We start from the raw sequence: 19,828 nt of genomic DNA on the forward strand, positions 1-19,828 counted from the left end.
AAACTCTGCTTCCTCATGCCACTCTCCTCTCAAATCTGGCAATCGTTTTTTTAGAAGTGGCGTAAAGCCATGGCTTTTTGGCCTTGCCGCCTGCCTGGTGTTTGAACGGACTTATTTCTTACTACCTAAGGTGAGTTGAAAGTCAAGTTTAGATGGGTGAACATACCATTATGAGCCTCGTTATGTTGTTGGTGTGTATATGGGGCTTGACGGAGCTGCTGGCAAACCCCCGGCTGACTAATATGGCTAACACACTGGACACAGACTAGGGTTAATGAGTTACAGTCCAGTACTATGATGGTGGGATGGTAGGTGTTTGTGGGACATTGCTGTTGAGTAGCATGAGTATTTAAATCAATCTGGAGAGAGGCTGTGTGTCTGTGAGCAGCATGGTCCCCCTTGGTCTCCAGTCTGCTGAGTGGAGTGGATACAGTCATGAACCCTTGTTTTCCTCTCTGTGTGAGACTACCTCAGGGCACTACTGATTACCTCACATGCCCTTCAACTCAGAATCAGAGAAGGTTTGATTGAAACCAAGTTTGTGTTTTCATCTCCAAAAGCAATTTTTCGAGCAGTGCATAGGGCAGTACCATTAGGCTTCACACAGCTTGTTTGTTTTAGAATAGCCATTGTATAGGTACTTAGTAAAGCTGGGTGATATGGAAAAAAATCCATATTGTGATAAATTGCCTGAATTGATGCGATAAGTTCATAGCATCAATGTGCTCCACCGTTTTCTAACATGATCCTTTAAACTACTACTAGTAGTTTGATGATTGTAGCCATCAATTGTCCAATAAACAGTCACCCATATTAGCAAACTTATTTCATTTCAAAATTCACATTTTTCTATATATGCTACTTATCGTAATGTGTCTCATGTGTCTCTGCTGTCTCTAACTAAAACCAGACTCTTTGAGGACTGTCCTTCCAAAGGTTCCTTAGGTTGTCCTTCCTCCTGCTGTAAACTAACGACTCCTTTGGTTACTCTGCTCTAAATTGACTACCTCTTAGCTTTAAAGTAAATACTTTGTTAGTTACTCTAAAGAAATGACTTCCTTGGGTTACTTCTGTTAAGACTTCCTTAGCTACTCTGCTCTTAAGTTAAGACTCCCTTGGTTACTCTTAAATACGTCTTTATGTTACTGCTGTACAGTAAAGACTTCCAGAGGTCCCACTGCTGTACAGTAACAAGGGTTTCCCTTTCTGGCTTGACTTAAACACCGTTTTTCTTTTCAGACACCCCCTCCAGTCCTGCTCCTCCACAGTCTGACAGACAATGAGGGAGACTGGAGCATCCTTCCTCTGCTGCCTTAGTAAGTGCTTGGGCCTGTCAGCTTTCAAAAGAGCCGCAACATCCACAAAGACTTCCATATTCCATAAAGTACAGTTAGGGACATAACGATTCACCGGTAGGCATTGGTCCCCGGTTCAAATGTTTAAGATATGAGTGCATGGCCTGCGGGATCCCAAACCAATCCAAATGTAGCATCTATCAGTCAAAATCTATTCAAACTTTACGAATCGGCTGCTCTTTTTTTTTTTGTTGGCTCAAATTACTTTATTTTTACCTTCTGAAAATATCGCTCATATTTTGTGACAACTGTGTCCTCTCCTTCAGTGTCAAACTAAGAATGTAATTATGTTGACAGTCATTGATCTGCAAGTCATTTTGCATGCCGAATAACCCCAGGCAATATCTGTAGCCCATTTTAAATTGCACGCTGTGTGCAGCTTCGCACGCTGACCATCGAGAGGTACGCCTGTTCCTGATCTACTCGTCTCTTTCAGCACTCAAATGTTTGTCAAATGGCTTCTGCAATATGAGGCTTCGTTAGCAAATTACATTGGTTGTCATTTAAATATGACATTTTTATCAAATCCGTTGTTGAAAAGCGTATGGCTGTCTCCATCTGATAGGGTCAGGTAAAAAAAGAGGGGGAAATAATTGCTAACTTTACTAACCATTTTTTCGCAAATAACCTTGTAGCAATATTTGAGGTTCTATGAAAGTTGTGTTTACTTTGTGCAGCATGATATACTACAAGGTCTAAACACAATAGTTAATTAGTTTGAATGACTGTTTCTCCTATTGTATAACCTTACCTACCATATGATACCATATGACCTATAGCTGTCACCTTATGCCCTGTTCGACCTTTTGCTAGCCTGGGTGCCAGTCTGTTTTGGCTCTCTTGCTAACTCCTTATTGAATTTTCATGCCAAACAATGACAACAATGATGGAGTAGGCAAGAGCACAAACAGATCTAGGACGAGGCTGGCCTTTTGCTACAAGATCAAAACAAATAGGTCATATCATGAATGTATCCACTGGTTCAATAAGCTGTGTAAAGGTCTGGCGACCCTGACGATGTTTCTGCCTCCTTAGCCTCTCCTCGTTGTTTGGGAAGAACTCATCCTGGTTGGTGTTTCTGGAAGAGGAAACTAACGTCAAGGTGACCAAGCTGCTCCAGGCCCTCAGGAAGTTTGACAGGAGAAAAGTAAGTGACCCACAGATTTAGGATTGTAATAATTATATCTCTACTTAATGACCACTCTGTGTGTGTCTGTCTGTCTCTCTCTCACTCTTTAGATGTGAAGCCTAAACTCCAGTACACTGGCATTCTTGTATGTGCCACAGAGTGTCTAATGGATCTCATACTAACATTTTGGCCCAAATTACCTTTACTTGGTACCTTAATCACAGTACATCACTTCTCCTTGGCCAATGACTGAGCACTAGCCGTCTGTCTCAGCTGCTGTAATAGAGTCAGTGGGCTGGACCTAGTCTCGGAAACTCAGACCCTAGCCAACCGCAGTGACTAGAGTCTGGGATTAACAATGGACTCTTTTACAAACACAGTATGAGCAGCTTTAGCCGCCCGGCTCACCGGAGGCCCATTGATAATAATGATGTTATGATTGTTTTTTAGCAGCAGCACAGATGCAGGGAGTGTTTTGTGTCTTATTAAGGTGATATTAACAATTTTACTCCGCGCTCGTCTCCAGAGCTGCTCTCTCCCTGAGGTTCAGGATCCAGGTGTTGCCGGTTGATTAGCGACTTGTTTTAAACCAGAAACAGAAGGCCAATAGAACAGGTTTTGTCCTCCACAGTGTTATTGAGTTAATATCAATTTTTGTTTTTAATAAGTGGATTGTGAGGATAAAACCAGATAACGACAGTTGATAGTGTTGCCTCATTTTTTTCAAAGTAACATCCTATTGACTGCAGCAAAGTGAATGCTTAAACTTTCTGGAGTTTGTTACCATCAATAATTTGTGTAGGTTTTATAAGATTTTCAAATTACTCTCCTACTGTCAAACATAAAATGTGTAATCTTGGGAATTCACAAATGATGTTTTTGTTACTAAGATTTGTATTTTGATAAGCCTCGACAGTTGAAACAGGCTTTAAACCAAAGCATGAGAAAGAGACAAAAATCATCCAACGGCCATCCTGATTAGTACATCCCGACACCGTCCAATGAACACCATCAAACTAATTCCACCTCCCGGTGGTACACCAGACCTAAACAGAGAACCGAGGTCCAAGTTATTCTCACTCTGAAAAACGATGCATAATTATTAAGTGAACCTTCCATCTGCTAGCCGGGACAGCCTGGAACCTGTAAGGGATCCCAATTCCAAGTGGGAAATAGAATTCATTATTATCTCATCACACAAATCAAATCAAATTGTAGTTTGTCACATGCGACAAATAAAACAGGTGTGGACCTTACCCTGAAATGCTTACTGACAAGCCCTTAACCAACAATGCAGTTTTAAGAAAACATTTACTAAATAAACTAAAGTTTAAAAAAAAAGATGAAAAAAATGTACACTAAAATTAAAATAATGAGGCTATATACAGGCGGTGTCATTGTGCGGGGTACACACATTGCTCCGAGCACTGTATCAGGGATGAGGAGAGGATGTAGGTGGCCTTATGACTCACTTTGTATACACACTGTATGTGTGACTTCAATTTTGGGTGAATTCGATTCAGTATTAACGCAGGGACCATCTTTACCATGGTCAAATAAAGTCTGAAAATAGTTTTGGGTACTTTAAAAACAACTACTACTAATATAACTGGTAGACTCCCCTCAGAGATACTGTATGCTTCCGTTTATCAGATTAAAAGAAGTGTATGCATGGAAGCAGTAGTTTTTTTTAACAAAGACGTACGTACATTTGCCTGTCATGTCGAATTGGGAATAAAGCTTGCTCTTTTTATTACATTTATTTCTGCAACGTTTATAATTCTTAATCTCAATGAATACAGCCCAGATGTGTGGCGCGTTAGCAGCTATGTCATCATGATGCTGATGATGTCACATCCATCCCTCAGGAGTGGTTCCTGGGTAAACCTCTCCATGACGAGGAGTCGACCATCATCCACCACTACGCCTTTGCAGAGAACCCCTCCATCTTTAAATACCCAGACTTCTCTGCTGCCTGGGCCCTTAGCATCCCCCTGCTTGACAGGTCAGGTCCTAATCTATATCTAACTTCATTTAACTTTTGTTGTCTCCATCTACCTTTCTTTATAGTTGCAATCTGTGATTTGTACATACATTTTTCGACTTCTAAATTAACTATATAGCTATTTCTTCTTGGAAACTATAACTTATGAATGCCTCATTCAACTGTCTTATCCAATCAGAACCCAAAATATAAGCTTGTTTTACTCCATTGTTTGTAAACAATGTCAATTGAAAACAAACACGTCATAGCTTTAAAACATAGTTAGAACTATACGTGAGAGAGTGATTACATTTCTTCAGGCACATCGCTCAGCTGTTTACCAAAAAGTGGCAGTGGCCATTTTGTTGTTGTTTGAATTACAGATGGAGACTAGGGTTCAACGCTGCCATCTACCCTCCTTTAAACACTAGTCTCCATCTACCCTCCTTTAAACACTAGTCTCCCTCTACCATCCTTTAACCCTACCTTGGAATTTCTTTCCTTGTCAATGCGTTTGAGCCAATCAGTTGTGTTGTGACAAGATAGGGGGGTATACAGAAGATAGCACTATCTGGTAAAAGACTGAGTCCATATTATGCCAAGAACAGCTCAAATAAGCAAAGAGAAATGACAGTCCATCATTACTTTAAGACATGAAGGTCAGTTAATCTGGAAAATGTAAAGAACTTTTAAAGTTTCTTCAAGTGCAAAAACCATCAAGGGCTATGATGAAACTGGCTCTCATGAGGGCCGCCACAGGAATGGGAGACCCAGAGTTACCTCTGCTGCAGAGGATAAGTTCATTAGAGTTAACTGCACCTCAGAAATTGCAGCCCAAATAAATGCTTCAGAGTTCAAGTAACAGACACATCTCAACATCACCTATTCAGAGGAGACTGTGTGAATCAGGCCTTCATGGTCGAAGTGCTGCAAAGAAACCACTACTAAAGGACACCATAAGAAGAAGAGACTTGCTTGAGCCAAGAAACACCAGCAATGGACATTAGACCGGAGGAAATTGGTCCTTTCGTCCAAATTGGAGATTTTTTGTTCCAACCGCAGTGTCTTTGTGAGACGCGGTTTGGCTGAACGGATGATCTCTGCATGTGTGGTTCCCACCGTGAAGCATGGAGGAGGAGGTGTTATGGTGTGGGGGTGCTTTGCTGGTGACACTGTCAGTGATTTATTTAGAATTCAAGGCACACTTAACCAGCATGACTAACACAGCATTCTGCAGTGATACCCCATCCCGTCTGGTTTGGGCTTAGTGAAACTATCATTTGTTTTTCAACAGGACAATGACTTAACACACCTCCATGCTGAGTAATTGCTATTTTATCAAGAAGGAGAGTGATTGAGTGCTACATCAGATGACCTGGCCTCCACAACCAAATTGAGATGTTTTGGTATGAGTTGGGCTGCAGAGTGAAGGAAAATCAGTCAATAAATGCTCAGCGTATGTGGGAACTCCTTTAAGACTGTTGGAAAAGCATTCCAGGTGAAGCTGGTTGAGAGAATGCCAAGAGTGTGCAAAGCTGTCATCAAGGCAAAGGGTGGCTATTTGCAGAATCTCAAATATAAAATATATTTTGATTTGTTTAACACTTTTTTGGTTATTACATGATTCCATATGTGTTATTTCATAGGTTTGATGTCTTCACTAATATTCAATAATGTAGAAAATAGTAAAAATAAAGAAAAACCCTTCAAATAGTAGGTGTTGTAATATATTTTTTTTACGTGAATCACATTTTTATTTGGCGTACCCCCGACGGCATTGCGCGTACCCCTGGGGGGTATAGTTTAGGAATACCTGACCTATAGTATTCACTGCTAACATAGATCATGTTTCTTCCCTAGTGGTCTTTAGAAACCTGAATAGCAACCACATATCAGCAATGATGTTCTCTGCTGGACAATATAATGTTTTTTTCATTATATCATCAATCATTGTTACATTCCTAGTGGTCTAGGGAAAATAATCATATTTTATTCAATTCTAAATGCACATTCTAATAGACAGTGATTTGATGTTCCAGGCTCGCAAACAAAGTGAGAGATGATCCACTCAAGTCTGACTTCACTATCGATCTGAAGCATGAGGTAAGATTTATATACGACCGCATTATTGTTAAGAGTTCAAATAAAATGTTATTGGTCACGTACCCATATGTAGCAGATGTTATTGCGGGTGTAGCGAAATGCTTGGTTCTACTGAAAATGCTTTTAATTAAAGAGTAATTTAAATGATTAGTTTAATATTTTGGCTACAGTTTATGATGGCATGGAGTAAAGCAGATGTTGTTATCGGATCATAATGTGTGTCACTAACCACGTTTCTATCCACAGTTTTATATGCACTTAAAGTCGTACCGTATAAAACTAATCATGACAGATCTGTTGGAAACAGGACGTTTCGGTACAATTTGATAAATGCAGACAAATAATTTTTTCATTCAACATGGTAGGATCTTTTTGTGTCTAAGATTAATTATGTGTGCAATGGTGGTGGAAACGCCTTTTTATGCGCAAATATTGAAATAATAGCATATTGAGATAAACTTGAAGTCACGCAATGATATGGTGTGCGGTCCTCCCACTACGAATCAGGAAACCATTCAGTCTATTAGGCTATAGATTAAATAAGTTATGATGAACTTCACAGGGTGGTGAAAGCGCACAGTGATCTTGATGCTCTTGCCCAAAAAATATTGAGGGTCTTATTCTGGTGACATGATGCTTGACTGCTATTTGACAAATACAAATATCCTTGCTCTTATCCATAATAATGTCATCATGTAGACTAGCCTTCCGGCACTGTATCTGAGAGCTGTTGGCTAGAGTGCAGATGCCAAGATCAGAGTATGCACATTTACTATTTAATGGAACAGTTTTTGTGACAAAACTATCGGTACAGTTGAAAATGCGATGGAAACACATTGAACTTTAGATTTGTATTCGGTACATGAAAATTTAAGTGGTAAAAGTATACTGAACAAAAATATAAACGCAGCATGCAACAATTTCAAAGATTTTACTTAGTAACAGTTCCTAAAAGGAGATCAGTCAATTGTAATAAATTAATTAGGCCCTTATCTATGGATTTCACATGACTGGGAATACAGATATGCATCTGTTCGTCACATATACCTTAAAAAAAGGTAGGGGCGTGGATCAGAAAAGCAGTCAGTATCTGGTGTGACCACCATTTCCCACATGCAGCAAGACACATTTCCTTCGCATAGAGTTGATCAGGCTGTTGTTTGTGGCCTGTTGTCAAGTATTTATTCTGGTAAGTAAGGTCACACCAAAAACAACAGGCGAAAATAATGACTGACCCAAACAGGACACCAAACATTCCAAAAAATAACCAAACACAACCATCCACAAACAGAACAGAGAACAAACCCGCACAAACGCAGGCGGGCATAGAAGGCTTAAATAGCCCTGAAACAAACCCCAAACAAGAAACCGGTGAACATTAACCAACAGCAGCTAATAGACCGGTGACGACGACCGCCGAGCGCCGGCCGAACAGGAAGAGGAGCCACCTTCGGTGGAAGTCGTGACGCCTGTGGAATGTTGTTCCACTCCTCATCAATGGCTGTGCAAAGTTGCTGCATATTCGCAGGAGCTGGAACATGCTGCTGTACACGTCGATCCAGAGCATCCCAAACATGCTCAATGGGTGACATATCTATGGAGTATGCAGGCCATGGAAGAACTGGGACATTTTCAGCTTCCAGGAATTGTGTACAGATCCTTGTGACTTGGAGCTGTGCATTATCATGCGGAAACTTGAGGGGATGATGGCGGATGAATGGCACGACAATTGGCCTCAGGATCTTGTCACGGTATCTCTGTGTATTCAAATTTCCATTCTCTGACAACATCTCTGGTGGACATTCCTGCCGTCAGCATACCAATTGCATGCTCCCTCAAAACTTGAGACATTTGTGTTGTGTGATAAAACTGCATAGAGTGGCCTTTTTTTTTGTCCCCAGCACAAGATGCACCTGTGTAATGACCATGCTGTTTAATCAGCTTCTTGAAATGCCACACCTGTCAGGTGGATGAATTATTTTGGCAAAGGAGAAATGCTCACTGACAGGGATATAAACAAATGTGTGTGCAACATTTGAGAGAAATAAGCTTTTGTGCATATGGAAGGTTTCTGGGATCTTTTATTTCAGCTCAGGAAACATGGGACCAACAATTTACATGTTGCATTTATATTTTTGTTCAATGTACATTGTGTGCACACTAAATCATCACGCCATGGTTTTTGCCTGCAACAAGTCCAATTGGTGGAAACACACCACTGGTGTGTTTCTTTATGAGAATTCTAGAATGTTCTCATGAAAATCTGTCGCCAATTGGATGAATGTGCAGTGTCATAAACTCGATATTCTTCAACTTGTATTATCCTTCTCTGCTGTCCCCTGTCCTTTCCTGCTGTTGTTGACAGGAGATTCTATACACGAACATTGTCTTAAGCCTAGTAGATGCTATAATTTAAATATAACCTGGTGTCACAAACTCATTACATCCGACAATAGCCCATTAGAAGCAGTTTCCAGCTACCTCCTCCTTAAGCCCAGCTGGCTGTCACATTGTTGTCTGAGGGACATTCTGGTCTTGTAACTTAAACCTTCTTTCTTTTTCTTCTTCCTTCTTTCTTTTTTTTAAGCCTCATCTCAGAGCATCTTCCGTCCTTCATTCAGGGGAGAAATAGAATAGCACTCACTGTATGACTTTCTCTCTCCCTCCCACTCTCTCAATCCTTCTCTCGGCTGGGTTTTTCTTCCAACTGTCTGGACTCACATTGCCTGTCACATTTCTCTGCCTCATGGATACAGCCTCAGATATGAAAGACAGGGAATAATACTTTACAATAAGGATATATTAACATTAGTTAATGCATTAGTTAAGCAGAATAAATCATTAATTTATATATCTTCGAAGTATTAATTATTTGTATGTATGTTTACTAAGCCATCAAAAATGCATGAATAAATGATTTATAAAGCTGATATTTCATGTTAGTTAATATATAACCTTTAGTCCCAGCATCTAAACTATTCATTTATAAAATGGTCTGTTGGGACAGTTTCATGTTAGTAAAGGCTTAATTAATATTAACAGTATGTTAGTTTTTTTATTCATACATTATTTGTAGTTATGCTAGTTCATGTTATTGAGAGATATTATCTTTATTCTTGTTTAAAAATAGCTTTTGTGTGCTATATGTATAATTTCTTAATTTTAATTAGCTACGTTTCTTTGAGACTTATTGTAAAGTTGGTACAAATCACACATTTACCATTGACTAAATAATCTGCCATGACAACTTGTTAAGCATTAGTGAACTAATGTTAGCGGAAACTAACGCACTTTTGTACATCGCACTATTCCGTACAATTTACCTTATTTTAGCGCCCAGAAAACGTAATACTTTTAGGTCAACTGTAATATGAATACCATGGTAAATCACAATTTCTCCCCTTTTCAGCAAAATCAAAGACGAGACCTTCATGCTGCCCGTCTCTGCATGATTGAAGGAGGCAATGAGTTCCGTCGGGTCTTTTTAAAAATGGCGGGTGGGGAAGTGAGGAAAAAGCTTTTTTTTTTACCCGATCTATCCAATTTATCACCTCCTAAAATGTAAATAAAACACTATAAAGAATGTGTATAATGTGTCATTACATACCTATTTGAAGGTTTGTGTCGAATTTGAATCAGATTTTTAGGGTGGCGCTAAAGTTATCTTCAGAAGTAAACAACAGCTTTTGAGAGTCATGATGCTGCAAAAAATGAATGCATTCAGTTGTACAATTGATTAGGTATCCCCCTTACCCTGTCCCTTTCTTGTTTTTAAACTGCGAGAGAAGCGCTACACCCGGTGGAAAGAGGCTGTCTGACACAGAATGAGTTGCATAATGTGTGCAGTACGTTACGTCATAATTTAACGTACAGTGTCAGAGGGGTCCGTTTTTTTTCAACATTTCAGCAATTACTATCGGGCTATTACCATGTCAATTAACGCTTGTATAGCAACGTAGTTAACACCCCAGATTGTGATACCAACACAGTCGCTACAGTGGGGTTAGTCACCATTACTCCATGAAAATAAAACAATTCAGAGTACGTCATTTATCTTTAATTTCAAAAACAGAATTGGTATCAAGCTTAGCTAACTTTAGCTTTCTTGAAAGGCTAGCCTTCCTAAACAGTAGCTAGCTAACAGCAGATAATGACTTGGTATAAATATTGGCATTGAGCTTGAAAGACACTTTTATTTTGGTAGCTAAATGTTTGCTCTTGTTTGCTCTTGTTGTAAGCCATGCTCAAGGTCCTAAATAAATTTCATAACCGCCATCGACAAGAGACATTACTGTGCAGCCGTATTCATCGACCTGGCCAAGGCTTTTGACTTTGTCATTCACCACATTCTTATTAGCAGACCCAACTGCCTCTCATTTGAGAAACCAAGGCTGGTTTACCAACTACTTCTCTGATAGAGTTCAGTGTGTGAAATTGGAGGGCCTGTTGTCCGGACCTCTGGCAGTCTCTATGGGGGTACCACAGGGTTCAATTCTTGGGCCGACTCTTTTCTCTGTATACATCAATGATGTCGCTCTGGTGATTCTGCTGGTGATTCTCTGATCCACCTCTACGCAGACGACACCATTCTGTATACTTCTGGCCCTTCGTTGGCCCTGTGTTAACTAACCTCCAGACGAGCTTCAATGCCATACAACTCTCCTTCCATGGCCTCCAACTGCTCTTAAATGCAAGTGAAACTAAAATATGACTTAAAATATGTGGACAACTACAAATACCTAGGTGTCTGGTTAGACTTTAAACTCTCCTTCCAGACTCACATTAAGCATCTCCAATCCCAAATTAAATCAAGAATCAGCTTCCTATTTCTCAACAAAGCATCCTTCACTCATGCTGCCAAACATACCCTAGTAAAACTGACCATCGTACCGATCCTCGACTTTGGCGATGTCATTTACAAAATAGCCTCCAACACCCTACGCTTGTCGTCCCCTTTTACCATAGTTTGTATAGTTTGTACATCTCAGTAGAAATCACATTTGTTTAAACAAGTCAGCCATATCAGCTATGTTTTTTTAAAAGGCAGTAAATGAGGCTGAATGAACTGTTTCACAGCTAGACAACTGCTCCCCCAGCCGCGGCTCGAGCCCTGCTTCGCACCCCAGACCGACCGACCCAGCCCTTGGAGCCAATCCTTATCCCGAAGTTACGGATCTGACTTGCCGACTTCCCTTACATACCTCCTTACATATATTGTTCTATTGTTCTCTTGGGGCGAACCCATTCCAGGGCGCCCTGCCCTTCACAAAGAAAAGAGAACTCTCCCCAAGACCACCACAGGAATGGAAGACCCAGAGTTACCTATGCTGCAGAGGATAAGTTCATTAGTTGCCAGCCTCAAAAATTGCAGCCCAAATAAATGCTTCACAGAGTTTAAGTAACAGACACATCTCAACATCAAATGTTTTTAGAGGAGACTGCGTGAATCAGGCCTTCATGGTCGAATTGCTGCAAAGAAACCACTACTAAAGGACACACATAAGGAGAAGCGACTTGCTTCATGACTACCACATCATTCTGCAGCGATATGCCAACCCATCATTTGTTTTTCAACAGGACAGTGACCCAAAAGGGCTATTTGACAAAGGAGTGATGGAGTGCTGCATCAGATGACCTGGCCTCCACAATCACCTGACCTCAACCCAATTGAGATGGTTTGGGATGAGTTGAGTGAAGGAAAAGCAGCCAACAACTGCTCAGCAAATGTGGGAACTCCTTGAAGACTGTTGAAAAGCATTCCAAATGAAGCTGGTTGAGAGAATGACAAGTGTGCAATGTTACTACGTGATCCAATGTGTGTTATATCATAGTGTTTAAATAATGAAAAAACCATAGAATGAGGAGGTGTATCCAAACTTTTGACTGGTTCTCTACGTCTAGAACTAAATATGTAATTTCATTATAGGTTGCCATTTTTCTCTTATTCCAAGCATTATCTAAAAATTCAGCAAACGTGAATATAAGAATGGACAAAAATACATTTCACTTTTTCTTCATCACTCAGCCACAAAATGTCATGGTATACCTGGCTTTTCACTCATGTAAATCGTGGTAAAAAAAAGTGCAATAGAGTATTGAGTGAATTTCATTCTCTACCTCTTCAAGGTAACAGTAGTTACAAAGTCTCTCCTCTTCCATTTCATCACAATACCGTCCTGTTTCAATACACAGGGGCAATAATCCTTTATCTTACCTGTGCACATAGGGATCTCCTGCTAGTTAGTAGGCTGTACATAGCATATCCCTCACACATGAAATAGTTCTTAATCAAATAAAAGATTCTCAATTTAGGTTAATGATTAATGTCCTCCACCCATTCCTTTTCATATGACATCTTCAGTTGTTTTTTTAATATTGTTTATGTCTCCCTTAATTTAGTTTTCGTACAGATGTTTAAAGTCAGACTGTTGGAAAAGGTCAGATATTTCAGAATCCCACGCCACGTATGGAGAGATCCCATTAAAAAACTTTTGCTGGCAACTGGCGTATCCAACAGTCAATTCCAAAAGTCTCACCATGCACGCCTTCCATCTCACCTCACAGGGTTCCCAACCCATGTCCCCTGTTATTGCCATCTCACCTCACAGGGTTCCCAACCCATGTCCCCTGTTATTGCCATCTCACCTCACGGGGTTCCCAACCCATGTCCCCTGTTTAATGGCTGAGCTCTTTAATAACCACTTCATTAAGTCAAGATTCCTATTTGACTCAGCAATGCCTCTTTGCCCGTCCAAAGCTTCATCTCCCAGCCCTTCTAATGCCACTAGGCCTAGTGCCGTTCCATCTTTTCCCCCAGCTTTTCCCTGCAAGCGGTCACTGAGTCTGAGGTGCTAAAAGAGCTCCTTAAACTTGACCCTAAAAAAACATCTGGTCAGATGGTTTAGATCCTTCCTTCTTTAATGTTGCAGCCCCTATCATCGCTAAGCCTATCTCTTAATTTTTTAACCTGTCTCTTCTCCCTGGGGATGTTCCCAATGCTTGGAAGGCAGCCTTTATTTAAAGGGCGAGATCAAGCTGATCCTAACTGTTATAGGCCATTTCTATCCTGCCCTGCCGGAAAAACTTGTCAATAATCACCTGACTGTCTTCCTTGATGTCTATAGTGTTCTCTCTGGTATGCAATCTGGTTTCTGCTCAGGTTATGGATGTGTCACTGCAACCTTAATGATATCGCCACTGCCCTTGACTCTAAGAAATGTTGTACTGCTATTTTTTTAGACATACTCTCAGCACAGATCGAAGCTGCAGGCTAAGGGTAAATCTAGACTATGCTAGGTTACGGAGATGTAATTTATAGATCACCGGTAGGACACATCACTGCACTCTATAATCCCCAGTAAACTAGCCATCTTTGTGTACCCAGCGCAAGACCCACTGGTTGATGCTTATTTATAAAACCCTCTTAGGCCTCACTCCCCCCTATCTGAGATATCTACTGCAGCCCTCACCTTCCACATACAACAAACGTTCTGCCAGTCACATTCTGTTAAAGGTCCCCAAAGCGCACACAAAACCTCTAATTATATTCGCTGACACCCTGAAGTTACATTTTGGCACCAGTAGACTAGCTACTTAGCTATGTAAACCACACCTCTCTGCGAACACGCCTTCTGCGATGTTGGTTACAATGTGGTAATAATTTAAATTAGGTAAGAGAATAAGATATTACCACTGGTGTATTAAAATGAGAGATTTTGTGATGTCACAAAATTCCTTTTAATAATCCCACCTGAATTCAAGTGTTTGACATGGGGGAGGCGACCAGTAACTTTATGATCAAACTTTATCAATGTAGAAGCAAAACATGATTTTGGCTGTGCAGGACCTTTTAATTCATCTCAATTTACAGAACTGTATTGTGGCATTTCATGGCTTCCTGTTTCACTGGGGGATAAAAAAAAAAGAAGAGGTAACACGTATGTAAAATCCAAAGAACTCACAAATGAAAAGAGACAAATGGTTGTTGACTTTCATAAATCAGGCAATGAGGACATGAAAACAACTGAAAAACCAAATATACCACCTACCACTATTTGGGTTTGAAGTAGTTTAAAACCACTGGAACAGTGGTACACTTGCCTGGTAGAGAACACATCTTGTCCCCACGCACAGTGAAGAAGATTGGGGGGGGGGGGGTGCAAAGAAGGATGCATGTGCGGAAAATAACCTAATACATACTGTAAAATATGGTGGTTGATCTTTGATGTTATTGGGGCTGTTTTGCTTCCACTGGTCCTGGGGCCCTTTTTTAAGGTTAACGACCTCATGAACTCTAGTAGTAGTAGAACATTTTAGCCAAAAACCTGGTTGCCTCTGTCAGGAGGCTGAAACTTGGTCGCAAATGAAACTTCCATTAAGACAATGACCCCAGGCACACATCAAAATCCACAAAGAAATGGGTAATTGACCACAAAATCTACATTTTGGACAGTCTCTGGACTTGAACACCATTAAAAACCTGTGGTTTGAATTGCGGAGGGCAGTCCATAAACGCAGACCGAAGGATATCAAGGATCAGGAAGGTTTCTGTATAGAGCAATAGTGTGTTCTTACAATCTCATAAAACATTATAGAATAAGGCTAAGTGCCATTATCCTCACAACTGGAGGGTGCACAAAGTATTGAACAGAAGGGTGCAAATAATTTTGACATCTTTTAAAAAATATATATTTCTTGTTAAACAAAATATTTTGTTGTATTAGTATTTTATACAGTCATTTCCAATGTGACCGTAAAGCCTTCTGCATGCTTCGGTATGGCTGGCGTCTCACATACCACCTTTGCATGAAAAACAAGAAAAGGCTGCAATAGTACTGTTTGTCCACCTTGAGACGCCGTAGCCACTTCCTCAAAATAGTCAACTTAGATTAATTCTGACTCAAGAAATCTGTCATAATTTTGACATTTTGTCGAGAAGATCTTAGTCGCGCAATTTTACATTAAGACGTTTGGTGGAGTGTTTTTCAAGTGAATTGTTTTTGCATGAAACATTTGTCTCTCGTTGAATGACAACAAACACATCATTGAAGAATCCCTACTGTTGACCAATCACCGATGAAGGGGCGTCGACTTCAGCTACCGACTTTGGCTTGCTTCTAGAAGAAAATGTGTTTGCATGAGCAGCTGAAAAAAACAGTAACAGTATCTTCCCATGTTGTTGCAGGTAGCTCTGTATATCTGGGAGAATGGCCAAGGGCCTCGTCTGACGGCAGTCCCAGAGCTGTGTACTGAGCCAGAACACTCTCCCACTGCCCAACACTGTGCTACCACGCTCAGGAGACCTGCTCCTCTGTGTGTAGGTACCAAGTTGTGCATACTGTACATCACAGGTCTATTCTTCACCATAGATCTAGGTCGAAATAATAGTACTTTTTTTGTTTCAGCTTACTTACTTGGTGCACTTGATTGGGGTTTAAATGGAATTGCACCAATGGAATAGTCCCAAAAGTGCCAACCCCACCCACTAAATCCAAGTATTTTGGGGGGAAAGGATACATGCTTTGGACCCAAGTCTGCTCCACCCCCCAGGAACAATGATTGTGTCAGTCTTCATGCATGCAAACTATCAGAAAGTTGGAGAGGAATCTCAGGATGACCTTATTGCTCAAATCTTTTTTCTCCCTCAAGCGATATTTTAAACAACCGTCAAATCCTCTTCCAGTACTTTACATTCCTGGGTGAGACACTCTTCAGCAGGCTACAGCCTCTATACTGGAATTCCGTCTCACATCGGCGGGCAGCTGCAACCCTCGAGCCGTGTTGGTGTCATACCTTTTCTCCAGCCCCACAGCAGTACACCTGATGAATCCAATTGTGGGCTGAAATAAAAAGTAGTTATTAGTTCATTTGAATCAGGTGTGGAGTGTTGAGCTGAAAAATGTGATGCCAGCAACATGGCCAATGAGGACCGCCGCTGCCCACCCAACACAAACCACTGTGTTGAGCTGAAAAATGTGATGCCAGCAACATGGCCATTGAGGACCGCCGCTGCCCACCCAACACAAACCACTGTGTTGAGCTGAAAAATGTGATGCCAACATGGCCATTGAGGACGGCCGCTGCCCACCCAACACAAACCACTGTGTTGAGCTGAAAAATGTGATGCCAACATGGCCATTGAGGACCGCCGCTGCCCACCCAACACAAACCACTGTGTTGAGCTCTGGCCTATTAGTTTGCGCTCAGATGCGCTTAATATATTCCCTCTGTTCTTGATGCCTTTCATTGTGTCTGCCTTGTACCCCTGGAAGTGTTGCCTTTCTTCAGCCTGGTCTGAATATTCCATAAAGTGCTCAGAGAGAACAAGGTGCCCTCTCTCCTTTTACTCTTTCTCCTCTCTCATTCCCCTAAGGGAGAGAGATCCAGGGCTATCCTAGCTCTCTCCTTTTAGTCTTTCTTCTACCCTTCCTCCCTCCTACCATTCCTCTCTAACTTTAATACATTGAAATGACATTTTAGTCATTTAGCAGACACTCTTAACCAGAGTGAGTGCTCAAAAAAAAAAGTGATCCATTTTAATTTGGAAGAGTCAGCTTTTTAAACCAACATGGCTCAGTTTAAATTGTTTTCACATTGTAGTAAAGCAAAATCTAATTTGATATGTGTTTTGACATAAAATTACTAAATTATGTAGCGATTCATGTTTTTTCCCATTAAAATGCGATTTGATTAAAGTTAATTCCAGAGTGCATACATTTTCGTACTCCCTCCAAACCCTTTCTCCCCCTCTTATCTATGACTATGCTGGCACTCTCCTTTTAGTCCCCCTCCTACCCTTCCTCCCTCCTACCCTTTCTCCCCCTCTGATATATGACAATGCTGGCTGGCTCTCTCATTTTCGTCTCCCTCCTACCCTTCCTCCCTCCTACCCTTCCTCCCTCCTTCTCTTTCTCCCCCTCTGATATATGACTTTGCTGGCTCTCTCCATTTAGTCTCCCTCCTACCCTTTTTTCCCCCTTCTACCCTTTCTCCCTTGCTGATCTATGACTATGCTGGTTAACTCCTTTTAGTTGCCCTCCTACCCTTCCTCCCCCCCTGATCTATGACTATGCTGGCTCTCTCCTTTTAGTCTCCTTCCTACCCTTCCTCCCTCCTACCCTTCTTCCCCCCCTGATCTATGACTATGTTGGTTCTCTCCTTTTATTCCCCCTCCTACCCGTCCTCCCTCCTTCTCTTTCTCCCCCTCTGATCTATGATTATGCTGGTTCTCTCCTTTTAGTCTTCCTCCTACCCTTTCTCCCCATCTGATCTATGACAATGCTGGCTGGCTCTCTCCTTTTAGTCTCCCTCCTACCCTTTCTCCCCTGCTGATCTATGACTATGCTGGCGCTCTCATTTTCGTCTCCCTCCTACCCTTTCTCCCTCCTTCTCTTTCTTCCCCCTCTGATCTATGACTATGCTGGCTCTCTCCATTTAGTCTCCCTCCTACCCTTCCTTTCTCCCCATCTGATCTATGACTATTCTGGCTGGCTCTCTCCTTTTATTCCCCCTCCTACCCTTCCTCCCCATCTGATCTATGACTATGCTGGCTCTCTCCATTTAGTCTCCTTCCTACCCTTCCTTTCTCCCCATCTGATCTATGACTATTCTGGCTGGCTCTCTCATTTTAGTCTCCCTCCTACCCTTCCTCCCTCCTACCCTTTCTCCCCATCTGATCTATGACTATTCTGGCTGGCTCTCTCCTTTTAGTCTCCCTCCATCCCTTCCTCCCTCCTTCTCTTTCTCCCCCTCTGATCTATGACTGTGCTGGTTATCTCCTTTTAGTCTCCCTCCTACCCTTCCTCCCTCCTACCCTTTCTCCCCATCTGATCTATGACTATTCTGGCTGGCTCTCTCCTTTTAGTCTCCCTCCAACCCTTCGTCCCCCTTCTCTTTCTCCCCCTCTGATCCATGTCTATGCTGGCTTTCTCCTTTTAGTCTCCCTCCTACCCTTCCCCCCTCCTACCCTTTCTCCCCCTCTGATCTATGACTATGCTTGCTCTCTCCATTTCCTCTCCCTCCTACCCTTTCTCCCCATCTGATCTATGACTATGCTTGTTCTCTCCATTTAGTCTCCCTCCTAACCTTTCTCCCTCCTACCCTTTCTCCCCATCTGATCTATGACTATGCTTGCTCTCTCCATTTACTCTCCCTCCTACCCTTTCTCCCCATCTGATCTATGACTATGCTGGCTCTCTCCTTTTAGTCTCCCTCCTACCCTTCCTCCCTCCTACCTTTTCTCGACATCTTCCCACTAACCTGGCCAGAGCTCTAATATGCCGAGAAGACAGAGATAACTCATAGGTTTGCATCCCAAATTGCACCCTATTCCCTTTATAGTATACTACTTTGGGCCAATTTGACTACTTTTGGCCAATTTCCTACTGGCCCTTGTGAAACGTAGGGTACTACATAGGGAATAGGGTGCCATTTGAGACACAGGCAGAAAGCCTTGAGCCTCACAGAGAGGCAGAGGACAGACTATAAGCAGGGTGTATGGCCTCCCTCTGGCATCAGCCTGAGAGCCACAAACAGACATGTAGTAGACCTGATCACTTAAATTAACATGGTCAATTTACATTTCACTCTCAAATAATAACCTAATAATACCGCATGTGTCATCTGGAGGAACTTGTCCAGATTCACAAGGTCTCTTCAACACGGGCAGGGAATTTGAAAAAGTTAGTGGTGCTTCAACAATGATAACAGCTCCCCTCTTGGGATGTATGTTCCATAACTAGGGCCCAGTGTTATTCCTGATCATGTGACCTGCCCAGGAAAAACTCTGGGCCCTAAAATATGTCTAATTCTTATATTCCTGCTTTTCTTACAGGGGGAGCCTGTAAAGAAGGAAGACATCTTTGTTGCTGTGAAAACTTGCAAGAAGTTTCATAGCGAGAGAGGTGAGTCAGACATTTGAAGCTCACCTGAAGCTCTGAGGTGGTTAAACTCAGACAGGGTCCATAATGTCAACATTTGCTCTATTCTTCTAAGGGATGGAAGGCATATTTAGCCTTTGAGATGTGTGCCTGGTAAAGTACTGACTCTGTGGTGGCCTGGTTTAACTCTCAGCACAAGATGTCAGTCACAAACTTGCTTTGTCACGGCGTAGAGGTGGATTGGTACCCCCCCCCCCCCGACAGCCTGACTGTTATGTAGCTTTCATAGCAACGCTGGGTCAGAAGTACCAGGAATCCATTAAAACTTAATGAGACGGATAACATTTTGCCGTTAGAATTTCGGAACCATCTGGAAAAT

The 19,828-nt window shown here is 41.7% G+C and overlaps 1 protein-coding gene across 2 annotated transcripts in view; it reads left to right on the top strand.

The window, feature by feature from the left end:
• The window catches only part of LOC110490086 (beta-1,3-glucosyltransferase), a 100,723-nt gene that overhangs the window by 64,405 nt on the left and 16,490 nt on the right, over positions 1-19,828 (top strand). The window contains exons 5-10 of one of the 2 annotated variants that reach the window (XM_021563238.2): positions 1,240-1,316; positions 2,391-2,502; positions 4,353-4,489; positions 6,508-6,571; positions 15,756-15,887; positions 19,404-19,473. In XM_021563238.2, the coding sequence (XP_021418913.2) occupies positions 1,240-1,316; positions 2,391-2,502; positions 4,353-4,489; positions 6,508-6,571; positions 15,756-15,887; positions 19,404-19,473 (592 nt within the window). The remainder of the gene's footprint in view (positions 1-1,239; positions 1,317-2,390; positions 2,503-4,352; positions 4,490-6,507; positions 6,572-15,755; positions 15,888-19,403; positions 19,474-19,828) is intronic. The other variant, XM_021563239.2, reaches the window with a different exon arrangement.

The sequence above is a fragment of the Oncorhynchus mykiss genome, chromosome 15, assembly GCF_013265735.2.
Source record: "Oncorhynchus mykiss isolate Arlee chromosome 15, USDA_OmykA_1.1, whole genome shotgun sequence".
NCBI lineage: Eukaryota > Metazoa > Chordata > Actinopteri > Salmoniformes > Salmonidae > Oncorhynchus > Oncorhynchus mykiss.